The sequence below is a fragment of the Mastigoproctus giganteus genome, chromosome 5 (genome assembly GCF_048544385.1).
Source record: "Mastigoproctus giganteus isolate SK-2022 chromosome 5, ASM4854438v1, whole genome shotgun sequence".
NCBI lineage: Eukaryota > Metazoa > Arthropoda > Arachnida > Uropygi > Thelyphonidae > Mastigoproctus > Mastigoproctus giganteus.
In genome coordinates, this window is record NC_143579.1 from 225,886,515 (window position 1) to 225,902,861 (window position 16,347).

Genomic DNA, 16,347 nt, shown 5'->3' on the forward strand with positions numbered 1-16,347 from the left:
TTGTTTAATTGGGACCAAGGACTAACAAAAACACTAGTTTAGAAGAAAAATATTAATAAAATTGCAGTTCTTTATACATATTAATACAAAATATGTATTAAAAAAATAAATGACTTACGTAAAAAAGTTATTTCGATGGCTTCATAAAATCTAACAAATTCGTCTGACGACACAGAGACTTCTGTTTTTTCACGCAGAATTTCTTCATAGCAAGCTAATAATTTTTTTATTCCTTGCTTTGTAGCTATAACGCGTTCTTCGTTGTAGTCTGTTTTCTAAAATTTTTAAGCCCTTTTCAATTGAGCTGAGACATTTTGTCAAGATTGCCTCATTTAGGCCTGTAGCACGTGCAATATCACATGGTCTTTCATTTCGCTCAAAGCGTTTCACAATTTCGTATTTTTTCTCTATCGACAGAGGCGGACTGGCCATAAGCCTTACCGGGGAAACCCTGGTGGGCCTGTGTGATTTTGGCCATAAACCATAGTATGAGGCCACTATAAATTTTCCCGGGTAAGAATTTTTGACTCAGTCCGCCTCTGTTTATCGATAATTGCTTTTCTTTTTTTTGCAGTGTCTTCACCAGTACGCTTCCTTTTCACACCTTTTAAGTATTTTACTCATTTTTAGGGAATAAAGCACAATTACAAAACGAGGAGGCACGCTTGATACGCATAAAAAAAAGCTGCGCCCATGTAGCAACTGAATAAACAACAGCATAAAGGCAGAGATACACTATTAACACCTCACATTTCTAGGGGTTACTACCATAAAACAATAAAAATCCGGTTGCGTTTCTGCTAGTGGAATCTGTTATAAACTGGTAGTAAACTCGATCTAATTGCATACCGATAGCTGGAATTGTGTTGGTTTTTACGTTATTATGGTGAAATGTGTTTCCCCTAAAACAAATACATTTTCAGAATCTCCTCTTCATTCCTATCGTGTTGCGTTCGGTTGGGGTGATTCTGGGTTCGACTGCCATTTCTTGTAAACACAAAGGCGAATCGTGCATAAGCCAATTTGGTTCGTGTTATATTATAAGATATCGTTACCATATTTATAAATAGTGTAAGATCGAATTCGTGTAGTGTAAACACGTGTTATACGAGGACTGACTGTATACGGCTCGACCGACGCGATCCATTTCTCTCGTGAAAACGATGTAATTTCCGACAAACGTTGAGCACGAATTCGAATGCACACGTATAAATATGACAGTTGGAATACAAATTCTTGTATATGTGTGCAGCAAAGTTGAATTTTGTTCATCTTTCGCTCTCACTCTCCGCCGTCGCACCGTATATCGATAACATGAAAAACAACCTTGAAGATAGTGGGCAGCAGTGTTGCCAAACGAAAAAATTCAGAACCGCGTAACTCCAAGTTCGCGTAAGTCGGGGTATTACTGTATACCGAGTTATGCGAAGCTATTAGAAAGAGACTCAGAGGACATAAGAAAATTTAATGCAAGAAAAGTAGAACAAGCATTGAGGGGAAAACAAAGGATTTAAATCAGCAGCCATGAGCAGTAATACAGAAAGACAAATGATACTGAAACTGAAGAATAGTGATCGTGTACTTATAAACAGCAGAGAACGCATAATTCAAATAGCAGAAGACTACTATAGAGAATTATACAAGGAGCAGGGGAATGATGCTAGCAGTGGGGAAGATGGATTGCAAAGTAGCAACACATACGACATACCCAATATTCTTCCTGATGAGGTAGAACATGCATTGAAGAAAATGAAGAATCAGAAAGCCCCGGGAGAAGATGAAGTTACTGTAGAGTTGTTAAAATTGGAAGGAAGAGACATAACACAAAAACTGGCAAGGCTCTTCACAAAATGCGTTAGAAAATGTGACGCCTAAGGAGTGGAATAATTCAATATAGTTTTGCTACATAAGAAAGGAGATAAATTGGAAATTATAGACCAGTTAGCTTGTTATCCCACATCTACAAGTTGTTCACATGGGTCATTACTAACAGATTAGAAAGAATACTTGATGAGAATCAACTGAAAGAGCAAGCTGGCTTTAGGACAGGATTCTCAACTATGGATCACCTTCACGTAATATCACAGCTAATGGAGAAAGCAAATGAATATGAAACACCATTATGCCTGGCATTTGTGGATTATGAAAAGGCATTTGACTCCATACAGCATAAGGCAATGTTTCGGGCACTGGAAAGACAAAGCATAGATACCCCATATATTATAATTTGGAAGAAAATATATGAGAATGCTACCTCCTTTATTAGACTGGACAAAGACGGTAGCAAATTTAAAATCTAGAAAAGAATTCGACAAGGAGATACAATATCTCCGAAACTGTTTACTGCTGCCCTTGAGGAAGCTTTCAGAAGATTAGACTGGTCGCAGAAAGGAGTCAGTGTGAATGGAGAGTACCTAAACCATTTATGATTTGCAGATGACATTGTGGTCAAACGCCACAATCCAAAAGAATTAGAGGAAAATCTTAATCAGTTATGAAGAGTTAGTAAGTATTTTGGACTAAAGATGAATATGGCTAAAACAAAAGTAATGATGAACAAGTATGGCATAGAAAGGGATATAATGATTGAAAAGGTGGAGTCATATACTTATCTGGGACAAGGTATTAGCTGTAATAATGATAAATGGTTGGAAGTCAAGAGAAGAATAAATTTTGGATGGATAGCTTCCAGAAAATAGTCACATACTGAGGAGCAATATCCCAATTTGTCTGAAACGTAAAATAATGAACCAATGTATACTCCCCACCATGACTTATGGAAGTGAAACTTGGGCACTCACCAAAAGAATGGAAGAGAAGCTGAGAACTACACAGCGAAGAATGGAACGAATTATGTTGGGAATCAGACTGTTAAATAAGAAGAGAAACACGGATTAGGAAGCAAACTCAAGTAAAGGACATTCTTATCAAAACTAAAGAACTAAAATGGTCTTGGGCAGGAGACACAGCTTGAAGACATGATGACAGATGGAGTAAGAAAATAACAGAATTGTACCCATGAGGAGCTAGAAGAAAACCTGGAAGACAGCAACGGAGATGGACAGATGAAATTCCCGAGTTTGTGAGTAGTAAATGGATGGCCATTGCACAAAACAGGAGCTGGAAAGTTGCTGGAGAGGCCTTCATCCTGTAGTGGACTGAAAATGGCTGATGATGGTAGATAAATGATATTATTGTAATCCTGTGTGTTGTTCATATTGAACAACACATTGAACAATAAATTTGGAGCCTAATTTATTGTATGGTAAAAAAAATGGTTATGTGTTTGAAAAGATCTGTCTGAGTTGTTTCGCGTGTTGTCTGTGATAAGGGAGGACAATTTGGGTTCCTTGTTCTTTATCATGATGATTTTTGCGATAATGTGGGTTATTAATTCTGTTTTCAACTCTGGAAGTGGTCTCTTTTATTAACTGTAATGGATATTTTGTATCTATGAATTTTTCCGTAAGATATTTTAGTTCTATAGATAAATCATCATGTGTATAGCTATATTTAATGGCACTGTGAATTTGGTTAAAAAGAATTGCTTCTTTAATGTATAGAGGATGATGGGAATAAAAATGTCAAAATTTTCCCATACGTGTTTTGTTCCTATAAATCTTAGTATTCTATAAATAACGATTCTATAAATAGTAAGGTTTAAAAAATTGTGTTATCTATTTCTGTTTCAAGGGTAAGTTCAAGTCGTTCGTGTATTATTTTAAATATATTGAGTCGTGTATCAACGGAATTCTTATTACCTATTAAAAGTATGTCGTCTGCATATATCATATATAATTTGATGTTAGAGGGAAGAGGTTGAAGTACTTTCTGTTCAATTGAAGCTAAATAAATCTCGGACAATGGGGCTGATATACCCAGACCCATAGGGTGGCCATATATCTGTTCGTAAACTTTGTCTTAAAACCGAAATTGTTTTGCTTTAAGTAAGAATGACACAAGTTTTAAAATACTATTAATACTTAGGTTAGTGCATTTTATCAAAGTGTTGTCTGCGGTTAATAATTCTTTTAAAGCTTGTAATGTAGCTTCCTATACTTTCCTTATACATTCGTGTATAAGGAAACAACATCAGAGGATCAAAGAATATCACTATCTGAAGTGATAAGGGAGGTGATGTGTTCATGTACTTGTTTGGTGTTATGTACACAACCTGGAAAACCTCATAAGAGGTGAGATAATTTTTACAAGAAATGTTGATAAATTTGCATATGCAGAATGTTTGAACAATACAATGGGATGTAAAGGATAATCTTGTTTATGCAATTTAACAATACTGAAAACATGAGGGAAAACACTGTTGCATAAGCCTATCCGTTGAAGGGTGCGTAAACAAATTTGCATATCGTTTCTAAGTCTCCTTAATGTCAAACATTTAATTTATTCTTAAGTTTATTAATATTAAACGTGTCATTTATTCTATAAGTCGTTGCATCTGAAAGAATATGCATCATTATATCTCTCTCTCTCTGTGTGTGTGTGTGTGTGTGTGTGTGTGTGTGTGTGTGTGTGTGTGTGTGTGTGTGTGTGTGTGTGTGTGTGTGTGTGTGTGTGTGTGTGTGTGTGTGTGTGTGTGTGTGTGTGTGTGTTTGTTATTTGGTTTTTAGGAGCATTAGCAACTAAGGCCATATTGCTCCAGGATATGCGGTGGTCATTCCGTGACCTTTCCGCATCCTCTGTATTTGGTGGTGACGGGCTCGAACCCCGGTCTAATCAAGAAGCGTGTGCTACGCACTGCTGCGCCTTCCCACCTGGCTACGGAGGAGTGTGTGTGTGTGTGTGCGTGTGCGTGCGCGCGCGCGCGCACTTTTATCAATAATTATAATGGTGTCTCCTTTATCTGCTTTCTGTATTACGATGTTGGGATTCTTCGTTAATGTCCATATATCGACTAGTTGTTGTTGACTAATATTAGACTTATTAGTTAATCGAGAGTTGAAAATGGCATTTGTTTTATGAATAATCCAATTTCTGTCTGGATGGTTATCAAGTTTGGTTTGTATCTCAATTATTTCATCTTTGATAGGGTAGTTGTTACAACTTAGAGCAAAATTAAAGCCATATTGTAAACTGGATAATTCTGTGGTTGAAAAAAACGATTGTGTGGAGATGTTTACAACAGATGGGTGTTTTTTTTTTTTTGGTTTTTTTTTGTGTTCTGATTACCTTCTTAGAAAGTGAATCCCATTTCTTGGAATGCCTCTGTGTAATACGATTAACTGTTGATTTAATTCATGTGTTATTGTGGTTCACTAATTGAGACCAAGTTGTGCATAACATCTCTTTTTTTTTTTTTTTTAGTTCAAATTTAGGGTCGTGTATTTTTTGTAAAAGGTGATATTTCTCCCTGAATCTTTTCTCCAGTTCTATTTTGACTATTGTCATAGCTGTCCTGTGAATGATACGTGGGTATTTCTCAATCATGTTCTCGGCACATATATGAGCAAACTTTGCAACTGTCTTGTGCAAGACATTTTTTAAGGAATAAAATATGAAGCTTACTGTAAAAATATTTAACCAGTAATCCAGAATAATAAAGTTCTTTATCATGCATGCCTGAATGCTTTGAGGGGTTAAGAAAGAAACAGTAGATGTGCGAAAGAGGTGTAAATATATTGTTAAAGGATATTTACTAAATCGACTAATCACAAGTTTTAGGAACTTCCTTATGTGCTGTGGTATAATGACTAATGTATTAAGATAGTGTAGCTCAATTTTCAGCACTCACCTCTTGAATGATCCAAGCGGGTCATTCAAAAGGTGTGCTGAAAATTTTACATAAAATACACCACCTTAAATTTGAACTCAAAAAAGAGATGTCACCCACAGCTTGGTCTCAAGCTGTGGGTGACATTCATGAACCACAATAACACACAAATTAAATCAACAGTTAATTGTATTACACAGAGACATTAAAAAATGGGATTCACTTTCTAAGAAGGAAATCAGAACACAAAAACCATCTGTTGTAAACATCTCCACACAATTGTTTTCAACAACAGAATTATCCAGTTTAGAATATGACTTTAATTTTGCTTTAAGTTGTAATAATACCCTATTAAAGATGCAATAATTGAGATACAAACCACAAAACTTTAACCATCCAGACAGAAATCAGATTATTCATAAAACTAATGCCATTTTCAACTCTCAATTAACTAATAAGTCTAATATTAGTCAACAACGAGTTGATATACGGATATTAATAAAGAATCCCAACATCATAATACAGAAAGCAGATAAAGGGGGCACCATTGTAATTAACAATAAAAGCACATATATAGATAAAATGATGCATATTCTTTCAGATGCAACAACATATAGAATAAATGACACGTTTAATATTAACTCCCCAAATTCTTAATATTATAAGAATTTGGGGAGTGCAGTGTGTACAGGGAGGATAGACAGGACAGGAAGGGAGGAGGGGTTATGCTGTTAGTTAAGAAACACACAAAATCTAAGGAAGTGCATCCAATTGATTTTCGTGGACAATGCAGTATTGAGTCTGTTTGGTGTGAAATAAGCACAGGGAAAGGAAAAAATGAGAGTAGGTGTGTGTGTTACAGCCCTAATGAATCTGATGAGTATAATGAGCAGTTGTGCAGAGAAATAGTGGACCAGTAAATCAGAATGTCTTATAATGGGGGATTTTAACTTTCCAGATATTGACTGGAACTTATGGTTTTGTCACTTGCACACCAGCAAGACTTTTGTGGATTTATTCGTTGACTGTTTTCTACAGCAACATGTTCGAGAGGCAACCAGAGGGAGTAATACTCTTGATCTGATTATCAGCAGTGATTATTCGGGCATTAAGAATTTGCAGATAAAGGAACCACTGGGTGACAGTGATCACAATGTACTGATGTGGGAATTACTTAAAGATGTAACTACCACAAAGGTTAAAGGGAAGGGCTTTTGCTTGCATAAGGTGACTACAGAGGTCTCAGACAGTTTTTAAATTCTATACAGTGGGATCAACTGATGATGTACCAACATTGAATTCTAAATGGAAGCCTTCAGGGACTTAATATTGGAGGCTACTAGGCTTTTCTTTCCAGCTAAGAAATACTGTTCAAGGTTTAGGCCTAAATGGATGTCAGATGAATTAATGAGGCTCGTGGCAGAGAAGAAAATTGTATGGGATGCATATCAGGTATCACAGAAGCCTATGGCAAGTATAAACTAGTCTGTAATCAAGTCACAAAGGAGGTTAGGCAAGCGAAGGCAGATTATGAGAAATTTTGGCAAAGGATGCAAAGAAAAACAGCCAAGAGTTGTTTACTTATGTGAACTAGAAGGAAAGGATGAATCAGATCGGACCACTTAAAACATAGATGGGTTGACTATTGATGATCATGCCCAGGTAGGTGATAAACTGAATGAGTATTTTGCATCTACATTCACAAATGAGGAGTTATTCAATGAGGGTAGTGCCAGAAGTTTATCAAATGCTAACAGGGAGCTAAGTAATTTTGTAATAACTGAGAGCAAAGTGGAGGAGAAATTGTTGAAGTTAAACATAATGGGGTGGACGGAATCTATTCAGTTATATTAAAGGAGGCAGCAAAGGAAGTAAGCAAATCCTTAACCATAATTATGGGAGCTTCCTTGGACTCAGGGGAGGTCCCCATGGACCAGAGGTGTGCAAATGTATCGCCAGTTCACAAAGAGGGTTCAAAAGGTGACAAAGTAACTACAGACCTGTTAGTTTAACTTGTGTTCCGGGGAAAATAATGGAATCACTGGTTAAAGAAGCATTGCAGGGTCATCTAGACAAGACTGCAGTAATAGTTAAGACACAGCATGGGTTTGTTAAAGGGAGGTCTTGTCTGACAAATTTAATTGGATTCTGTGATGTGGTCACAAAGCAACTGAATGTCAGAAATAATTTTGATGTTGTATATTTGGATTTCAGGAAAGCTTTTGATACTGTTGCACAGGGAAGACTGCTGTACAAATTGGAGAGGTATGGCATTAAGGGTAAGTTGCTACAATGGATAAAGGGATGGTTGAGTGGGAGACGACAGAGAGTGGTAATCAATGGACACTGCTCTTCGTGGACAAATGTTATTAGTAGAGTTCCCCAGGGTTCGGTATTGGGCCCATTGTTGTTTTGTATATTTATCAATGATATTGATGAAGGTATATCAGGTTTAATGTCTAAGTTTGCAGATGATACAAAGGTTGGCAGGGTTGTTAACAACAGTAAAGACAGTATGTTACTCCAACTGGATCTAGATAAGTTGGGAAAATGGGCTGAGAAGTGGTAACTGAAATTTAGCATTGAGAAATGCAGAGTACTGAATATGGGTAGCAATAACCGGAGAGAAACTTACCAACTGTGTGGTACTACACTCAGCAAAGTGGAAAGTGAAAGACTTGGGGGGGGGGGGGGGTAATTGTGCAGTTAAATATGAAGTTCCCTGACAGTGCAGACAGGCTGCCAGGGCAGGTAATGGAGTCTTGTCAGTGATACATAGGAATTTTGCTGACAGGGATGTGATTATCCCGTTGTACAAGGCAGTGGTCAGGACACGCCTAGAGTACAGTGTACAGGTCTGGAAGCCTCATTTTAGGAAGGATGTAGAATTGCTAGAACGAGTACAAAGAAGGGCAACAAGATTGGTGAGGGGAGCAAAGGGGTGCTCTTATGAAGAAAGACTTAATTTCTGCAAATTGCAACGCCTGGAGAGTAGGCACCTGTGAGGTGATGTAATTGAGGTGTATAAGGCCTTAAATGGGTTGAACAAACTAAATGCTGATGGGATTCTTCCTCTTGCTCAGACTAAGAACCTGAGGGGCAGAGTTTCAAATTGTGGAAATATAATTTTAGAATAGATATGCAGAAATTTGCCTTTAGCCAGCAGGTAGTTGATTGTTGGATCTGGCTTCCATCTTTTGTTGTGGAAGCTGATAGCCTAAATAAATTTAAGGCTGAGCTGGAGAGGCATTTGGAACGAATGGAGGGGGTGAAATGGGAGGTTTTTTTTTTTTTTTGTCTGATGCTGCATAAGCCTGCCCCTTGCATCGTATGCCTCTACTAATGCTAATAAGAATAAATTAGATGTGACATTGGGGAGACTTAGAAACGATAAGCAAATTTGTTTACACACCCTTCAACAGATATACATATGCAATGATGCTCTCCCTCACATTTTTGGTATTGTTAAATTGCATAAACAAGATTATACTTAGCGTCCCATTGTATCGTTCAAACATTCCGAATATGCAAATTTATCAACATTTCTTGTAACATTTATCTCACCTCTTATGAGGTTTTCTAGGTTTCGTGCATATAACACCAAACAAGCACATGAACACATCACCTCTGTTATCACTTCAGATAGTGATATTCTTGCATCTTTTGATGTTGTTTCCTTATACACGAATGTATAAGGAAAGTATAGGAAGCTACATTACATGCTTTAAAAGAATTATTAACCGCAGACGACACTTTGATAAAATGCACTAACCTAAGTATTAATAGTATTTTAAAACTTACGTCATTCTCACTTAAAGCAAAACAATTTCAGTTTCAAGACCTTTTTTTTTTATATATATTAAACCGTTTGCATTTTCTCTTTACACAATGCTAACTGAGGACATAAATTGAAAGTTGCTTGTGTGCAATTATTAGCTTGTTTATTGATATTAATCCATTCAGAACTATTCCCATCTTAATGATTTTAATTGGTAACCGTGAAATGAAATGTACATTCCCTTCTCATGTATATTTTAATAATTTTAATTAATTATTTCAAATCCTTAATAAATTCCAAATTGTAATTGCATTTATAGCTATGATTATGTATAAATAAGGTTCTTATTCACATTAACTATGTTTCTTCTATAATCACATTACATCCAAGCAGATCATTCAAGAGGTGTGCTGAAAATTAAGCTATGCTATCTTAATACATTAGCCATTATACCACAACACATAAGGAAGTTCCTAAAACTTTTGTGATTAGTAGGCTATATAGTTATTGCTATACTAAGTACTATGAAGTTTACTTATGAGTTGTGCAGGATTGTGGCCTGTAGATTATCTACTCCATCCTTAAAAAGGTTTGTGGTTAGCAGTAATTTTTTTCTAATGTTCCAGCGCAGTTTTTGTACTTTTGGTCCTTCCGCTAGCTTCCAAATGCAGTTCGACCTGCAATCCAAAATGATAATTTAGAATGTATATTTAGCTACTTTGGGGCTGTGTGGGAGGAATTTTCATCTAGTTATCCTGTTACGTAAACATTAATCCAATTCCTAGTAATACAGAATTCAATTTTGTTACTACCAAATCCTTCCCTCCCTAACAGTATTGAATGCTTGTCTTGTCCTTTATTATTATTTCATAGAAGTGTCTCAGTAAAAGCTTTACATTCAGGTAGCACGTAGCACGGACAGCTTTTAAGGCTTGCAGTTCATGAGTCATTAATTAACATACTTATTTTCAGAGCATTAGAAGTCATGTAAAATTATAATACCAAAGTTAAAAAATATCTCCCACCCCCCACAACAGTAGTGACTGCTTGCCTTGTCCATCATTATTATTTTTGAATGGAAAAAGTTTTTGTCAAAGCTTTGTAGTCAATACAATTTATATTAAGGTAGGATAGTAATCATCATACATTACATATTACAAATCTCATTTTATATTTTTTCAAAAGTAGGAAATAATACTTAATAGAGGAAATAATACTTAATACTCAAAATGAGAAGATTTTTTAAAGTGCAAAAATAAATAAGCCTGCAAAATATGAATTTACACATTTTTATTTAGCTGGGACTTGGTGTGAGTGAGAGACAATGGACATTCTGTTTTTTTTGGGGAGGGAGGGTTAGAGGGTGCTAATTGTGTGCTGTCTTTCATATGCTATTTAGTGTATTTTGTGTGTGGTTTTTTTTTGCTGCATCCAAAGCTCAGTATATTTCTGAGCTTTGGATGCAAAGAGTTCTATTTTATTTTGTTCTGTGGTTAAATTAATAAAGTTTATTAATTGAAATTTTAGGTGGCAAGCTACAGCACTTTGCTTGAAATTTTTATTTTTTTCTGATGCAGCAAAAGCCTGGACTTCTTGAAATATACGGCTAATGATTTACTTAGCTTGGATTGGAATGTAGTCTTCAAAAATTGCAATCAAGCCTTATGTTTATTGGTTTTAGGATTATATAGCTCTGCAACCTTTGAGGTTTTAAACTGAAAACATTTGAAACCAGTGTGAAAATTACATTAGGACCAGTATTAAAAGGCAAACGGTGTTCAAGGACTCTTGGCTGTAAAGTGGCTACTTCCATTATAGCTCTTGGAGAAAATTGTGGAACTTCCATATAGAGCAAAGGTTACAGTGTTATGTTTCATTCAGGCACACAGCAGTTTGAAAACTGAATGCAGAAATGCATATAGTTTTCAAATATGAGCTATAAAAATTTAATATGGAACATCTTAAGTGTTTGGAAGGTATTTACTAAGTTCCATGGTGATTGAAGGTTTGAAAGCCAAAAGAAAACTTAATGTCATCGGACTTAGACTAAGTAATAATTTTCAGGAAATACAAATGAAGGAATAGTTAGGTACATGAGTTTCAGTTTGAATTGCAAAGGAATGATTAGTGGATGCACATATTCAGACAATTTTGTACAAAAGCAATTAAATTACAGATGCTAATTGACAACAACAGTACTCATGGTACTGTATACATGATCCTATCGTGTAATTTATAAAGAAAAGAGAAGACTGTTTTAGAAGAAGAAAAGACTCTTGAAGCATTTCTGAAGAAGAAAACTCAAATAATTTCTTTCTTATTATAATTGGCTTGATTTTAAAGGCTATGTTTTCATTTATTTGGATAAATAAATCAGTTTAAGCATAAACTATTGTTTTGTTGACCTTTATTTGTATAATACTACTATGGTCAAATTTCATTGTTGAAATCGTAATCCCTGTTTTTAACGTTACATCTATGGGAAATAAATTCCCACTTTATGAGCGTGCACTAGGAATGAATTAACTTGTAAGGTCAGGAACTACCCATACTTCAGTTGCGGGGGGCTGTATCTTTCAGTTGAACTTTTCAATTTACTCAACCATAAAAATTTTGTTTTCACTGCTATTACTTGTAACAATGCCAAAGCCATTCTGCTTCAGGCATCAAAATGGCTACTGTGTGTGTTGTCAGAACCTGACATCCACAGCCTTGGGTTAATCATTTCCATGAGAAATATTGTGCATGCTTTTGCTGATAGGTTCAGCAACTGTAACTCAAAACACATTGTATAGAGTGAACATTCTTGTTATTGCATTTTTTATTATTTTATTTATTTTTTTCTAATCTGTACCATCATGAACAAAAACAAAAAATGTCTGCTAAATGGTCAGTATACATTTATTGTCAACAAAACTGGTTTGTGAATATTGTGCTAAACATTTTAAGTATTATCACAGTACATCAATGCTTCAGATAGTATGAACCAGAGCTGTAATGCTCAATACATTCTACCTTGATACAATATTTGTAAAATAATATAAGTTTACCTCAATATAGTACATAGAACACTTCCGTATGATACTCTCCAGAAATTAAAACGAAAAAATCGAAAAACTTTAAGTTTTTTGAAGTGTTCTATGTACTATATTGAGGTAAACTTCTTATTATTTTACAAATCAATGCTTCAATATCATTTGTGAAATAGACACATGTTTGCGGCAGTTGGAACTTCTTACATCTGGACAAACTAGTGTTAGTAGAGCTTAAGTGCACAAAATGGAAATCCGTGGATCAAGCTCAGTACATTAGGTTAATCAACTCCATTGCTAAATGGGTTGCACAGAACTGTTATCCAATTAATATTGTTAAGGACAACAGCTTCAAAAAATTATTTTTATTTTTTAAATAATGAAGCATGTGTACTTATGCACCTTTGTGCATGACCACTCTGCTACGGTGGCCCTATTGTTATTTTTCCTCTCTTTCTCTCTCCAATAATCAGTGTTTTCCATCCTGAAAACCAACCATTGGATACACATAAGTAGTTTATACTGCTGAATATTATAATTAAATTTATGCTCTCTATTATCCAATATCTTAAATTTCCTTCTCATTCCTATTTTACTGCTTCCTTTCAGTTTTGGAATAAAAAGGATTGTGTTATGGTTGGAAGGAGATATATAACTATATAAAGAAATCTTGCAAGTTTTTACATTTGCAGATATGCTTATTCATAGTTAAGTTTTTGAAATCCTGTTTCGTAGATCATGGACAGCTGCTTTGATTACTTGTGATTTGTGCTTAATTAATCCCAAACTAGCAAATCAAAAACTGCCCATCGTGCAAATTAAAAACTGTTCTTCCCAATATAAAACACAGAATATATTTTATACAAAAATATCACAAGATCCAGGAACCTAATCCCAATTTTCCCATTGTCCCTTAACCTGGCCATTTGCAGATTTGCCTTTTGTAACATCTTGGGGATATAACCATTGCAAGGCCCTGCTGCACTCTATATAATACTTACTTAAATTTGTATTGTAATAATTTTATTTAATTTTTAAATTGTTGTTAAATATGAAATACATTGAACTTACAGAGAAGGTGAGCCAGCACCGGAGGAAACTGCCAAAGATCCGCCAGAAGAGGCTGCCCGAGAAATGACCCTTGATGAATGGAAACATCAACAGGAAAGCAAGAGAAGCGTGCGGACATTCAATCTGCGTAAGCCTGGTGAAGGAGAAGAGACTGGAAAATGGAAAAAAGCTTATGTATTAAAGAAGAAAGTTGAATCTGATGATGAAGACGAAGAGGATGATGAGGATGAGTATGAGGTAATGATTACTTAAATAGTTTATGTATGCTTAAAATTGTGTATAATGGAATGTATTCTTTTGTATTTGTTTGCACTGGAACTCTAGAACAGTTCATTTGTATTTAAGGTTCAGGAATAATGCGGGCACCAAGATGTGTGTTGATAGATATAATAATAATTCTTAAGAAGGATGCTTAGCTATTTTGTTATATTGGCAATAATTATTCCCCCCCTCCATTTTGTTGAAATGAATCATTCTTACAGTACTGTACTCTCATCTAAAAGGAAAATCAGCATTTGTTGATGATAAGCAAAAGGTTTTAGCAGAAATCAAACAAATATAGATCTCTCTCAAATTTTTTACAAAATTGTATTTGAAAACAATGGTTCATATTTTGTTATACAGACAATTTCACTTTAGATGAAGAGAGGCTGTGTGCCCTCATTGGGAATGCATTGTCCTATATACTGGTACAATGTCCTTGACAAGTACACAAGTACATTAGACATTAAATGAGGGAGAATGGCAATATAACTTCTAATGAAATTGTAGGAATTTAATAAGCCTGTGGTACTCAATAAAAAGACCCAGAGTGAATTATATACAAGATGGAACTTTTGTTTTGGAGCATAAGCAGTTGTATCATTTGGTTTGTTTTAATATAAGGTGAATTTGGGTTTATCAGAAATGTCTTACCAGCAGAGTAGAAAATCAACATTGCATGTACTGAATAAAAAGTGTTACTACCATAAAAGAAAGAGGGCACTAATTTTTTACCATGACTAGAAGTTGTCTTCAGCTGTGTTGAATCATCTGAGTTTTGAAGGTGGAGGATTTGTTTACAAGTTCATTGAGTTGCCTATTTGAAGTTCCAAGGACCAAAACTCTTCTCGAATTATACAGGACTGAGGTATTCAGACAAGATAAGTACGTCTGTATTAATCAATTGGAATTTTTAGTCAGGTACCCTTATTATACTGGGCAAAAAATTTTCAATTCTTTAATTTAAAAAGTTATGAATCGATCACAATAAAATCTAATTTTATTGTGGTAGCCATTAGTGAATTGTAATTAAATTGTGTTAATTAGTCAGTCTTAGAAAAATAATTGCACCGAAGAAATTTACTCAATTTCTTTTGCATAATAACAAAGATCACCAAGTTTCTTTTGCTGTCAATTATGAGATGTACATTAAAAGAATGTTATTTTGTTTATTATGTAAAATTATACATCCCTTCTAAAAGAGTGTCCGTATTTTTGGGTATTGTTTTGTTATTAATGTTTTTAATTCATGATAAAAATGCTAAAATTTCACTCTTTTTACACCATCACTTATTCACTAAGTTGCTTCATAAGTTAGTGCTTACTGCTATTGCAAATCACATCACAGCTACATTAGCTGGTCATAGAGCACTTGCATGAACTGGTGACCACATTTGCATTTAGAACAGCTGAGTGAAAAGAGAAAATACCCAGTGTATGGGTACAGCTTGTAAAAATTGTCCAATTATATTTTACTTTGGTTGTACGGAATTAAATTTGGGTTTTTTTTTTTTTTTTTTTTGTGTATAAATAATATGTGAATGGGATTAACTGTTGAAGCAGCTTGAAAGGAGATTACAGAAAAGGAATTGCAGTTATACATTAATATTAATAAAGCATAAAAAAAAAAATTCAAACACTGATTTGCAGGTTGTTAGAACTGCCCAGTTTAAACTTCAAGGTTTGTGATGAAATATTTATATCATTTGCATTTTAACTTTGCTCAGCAAAGCAGTATTCAAAACTTCTGAAATAACTTCCATAAATAATACTTTAATGTAACACATATAATCAATTACATTTTTTTTTTTTTTTTTTTTTTCTTTGGCTGTACTCACACATTGTACATTTTCTATCTGTTATGGCTTGTTTCATAGCAGTGTCACTAAGAAAGTGCACCATAATCATCTTATGTGGCTCCATTATGCAAGAGCAGTTTGCACTAGTTACAAAGTTTAGTGAATAACTAATGCTGCGAAAAAAAAAGGATAAACCAACCTTTTTTTTTTTTCCCAATGAGTTACAAATATTAAATAACAAATAATACAGTGCATGTTTTAATGTGCAGCTCATATACATCGTACTGCATGACAATTATGATGATAAAATGAGACTAATGTTTGTTATGTGGGAAATTGAGCACGGCTGCACAGTCACATTCAGTGTTTATTCTCATGTTGAGTGAATTTTGTATCATTTAGCAGTCGCGATGCATTGTGATTTCAATGTTATGAATAAATTGGATTATATGTGTTCTCATAGCGTGAAAAGGTGTGTGAATTCTCCATGATTCTGCATGCAATTTTTGGTGAAAGTGAGTAGATATTTAAAGGTGACATACTGTTTGGTTAATTGGTTTCAGCAATCTTTTTCATATTAGACAAGCTATTCACAAGTCATTGGATCCAATACAAAGTCACAAGACTTTGTATTTCCCTGTAAATGTATTTTAAATTATCCAAAGTAAAAAAAAATAA

At 34.7% G+C, this 16,347-nt stretch overlaps 1 protein-coding gene across 3 annotated transcripts in view; it reads left to right on the plus strand.

Annotated features, from left to right (window-relative positions):
• The window catches only part of LOC150086176 (uncharacterized), a 103,867-nt gene that overhangs the window by 80,577 nt on the left and 6,943 nt on the right, over positions 1–16,347 (plus strand). For all 3 annotated transcript variants that reach the window (XM_090374436.1, XM_090374437.1, XM_090374438.1), the window contains one exon: positions 13,612–13,846. In XM_090374436.1, coding sequence (XP_090230562.1) covers positions 13,612–13,846 — 235 coding nt within the window. The remainder of the gene's footprint in view (positions 1–13,611; positions 13,847–16,347) is intronic.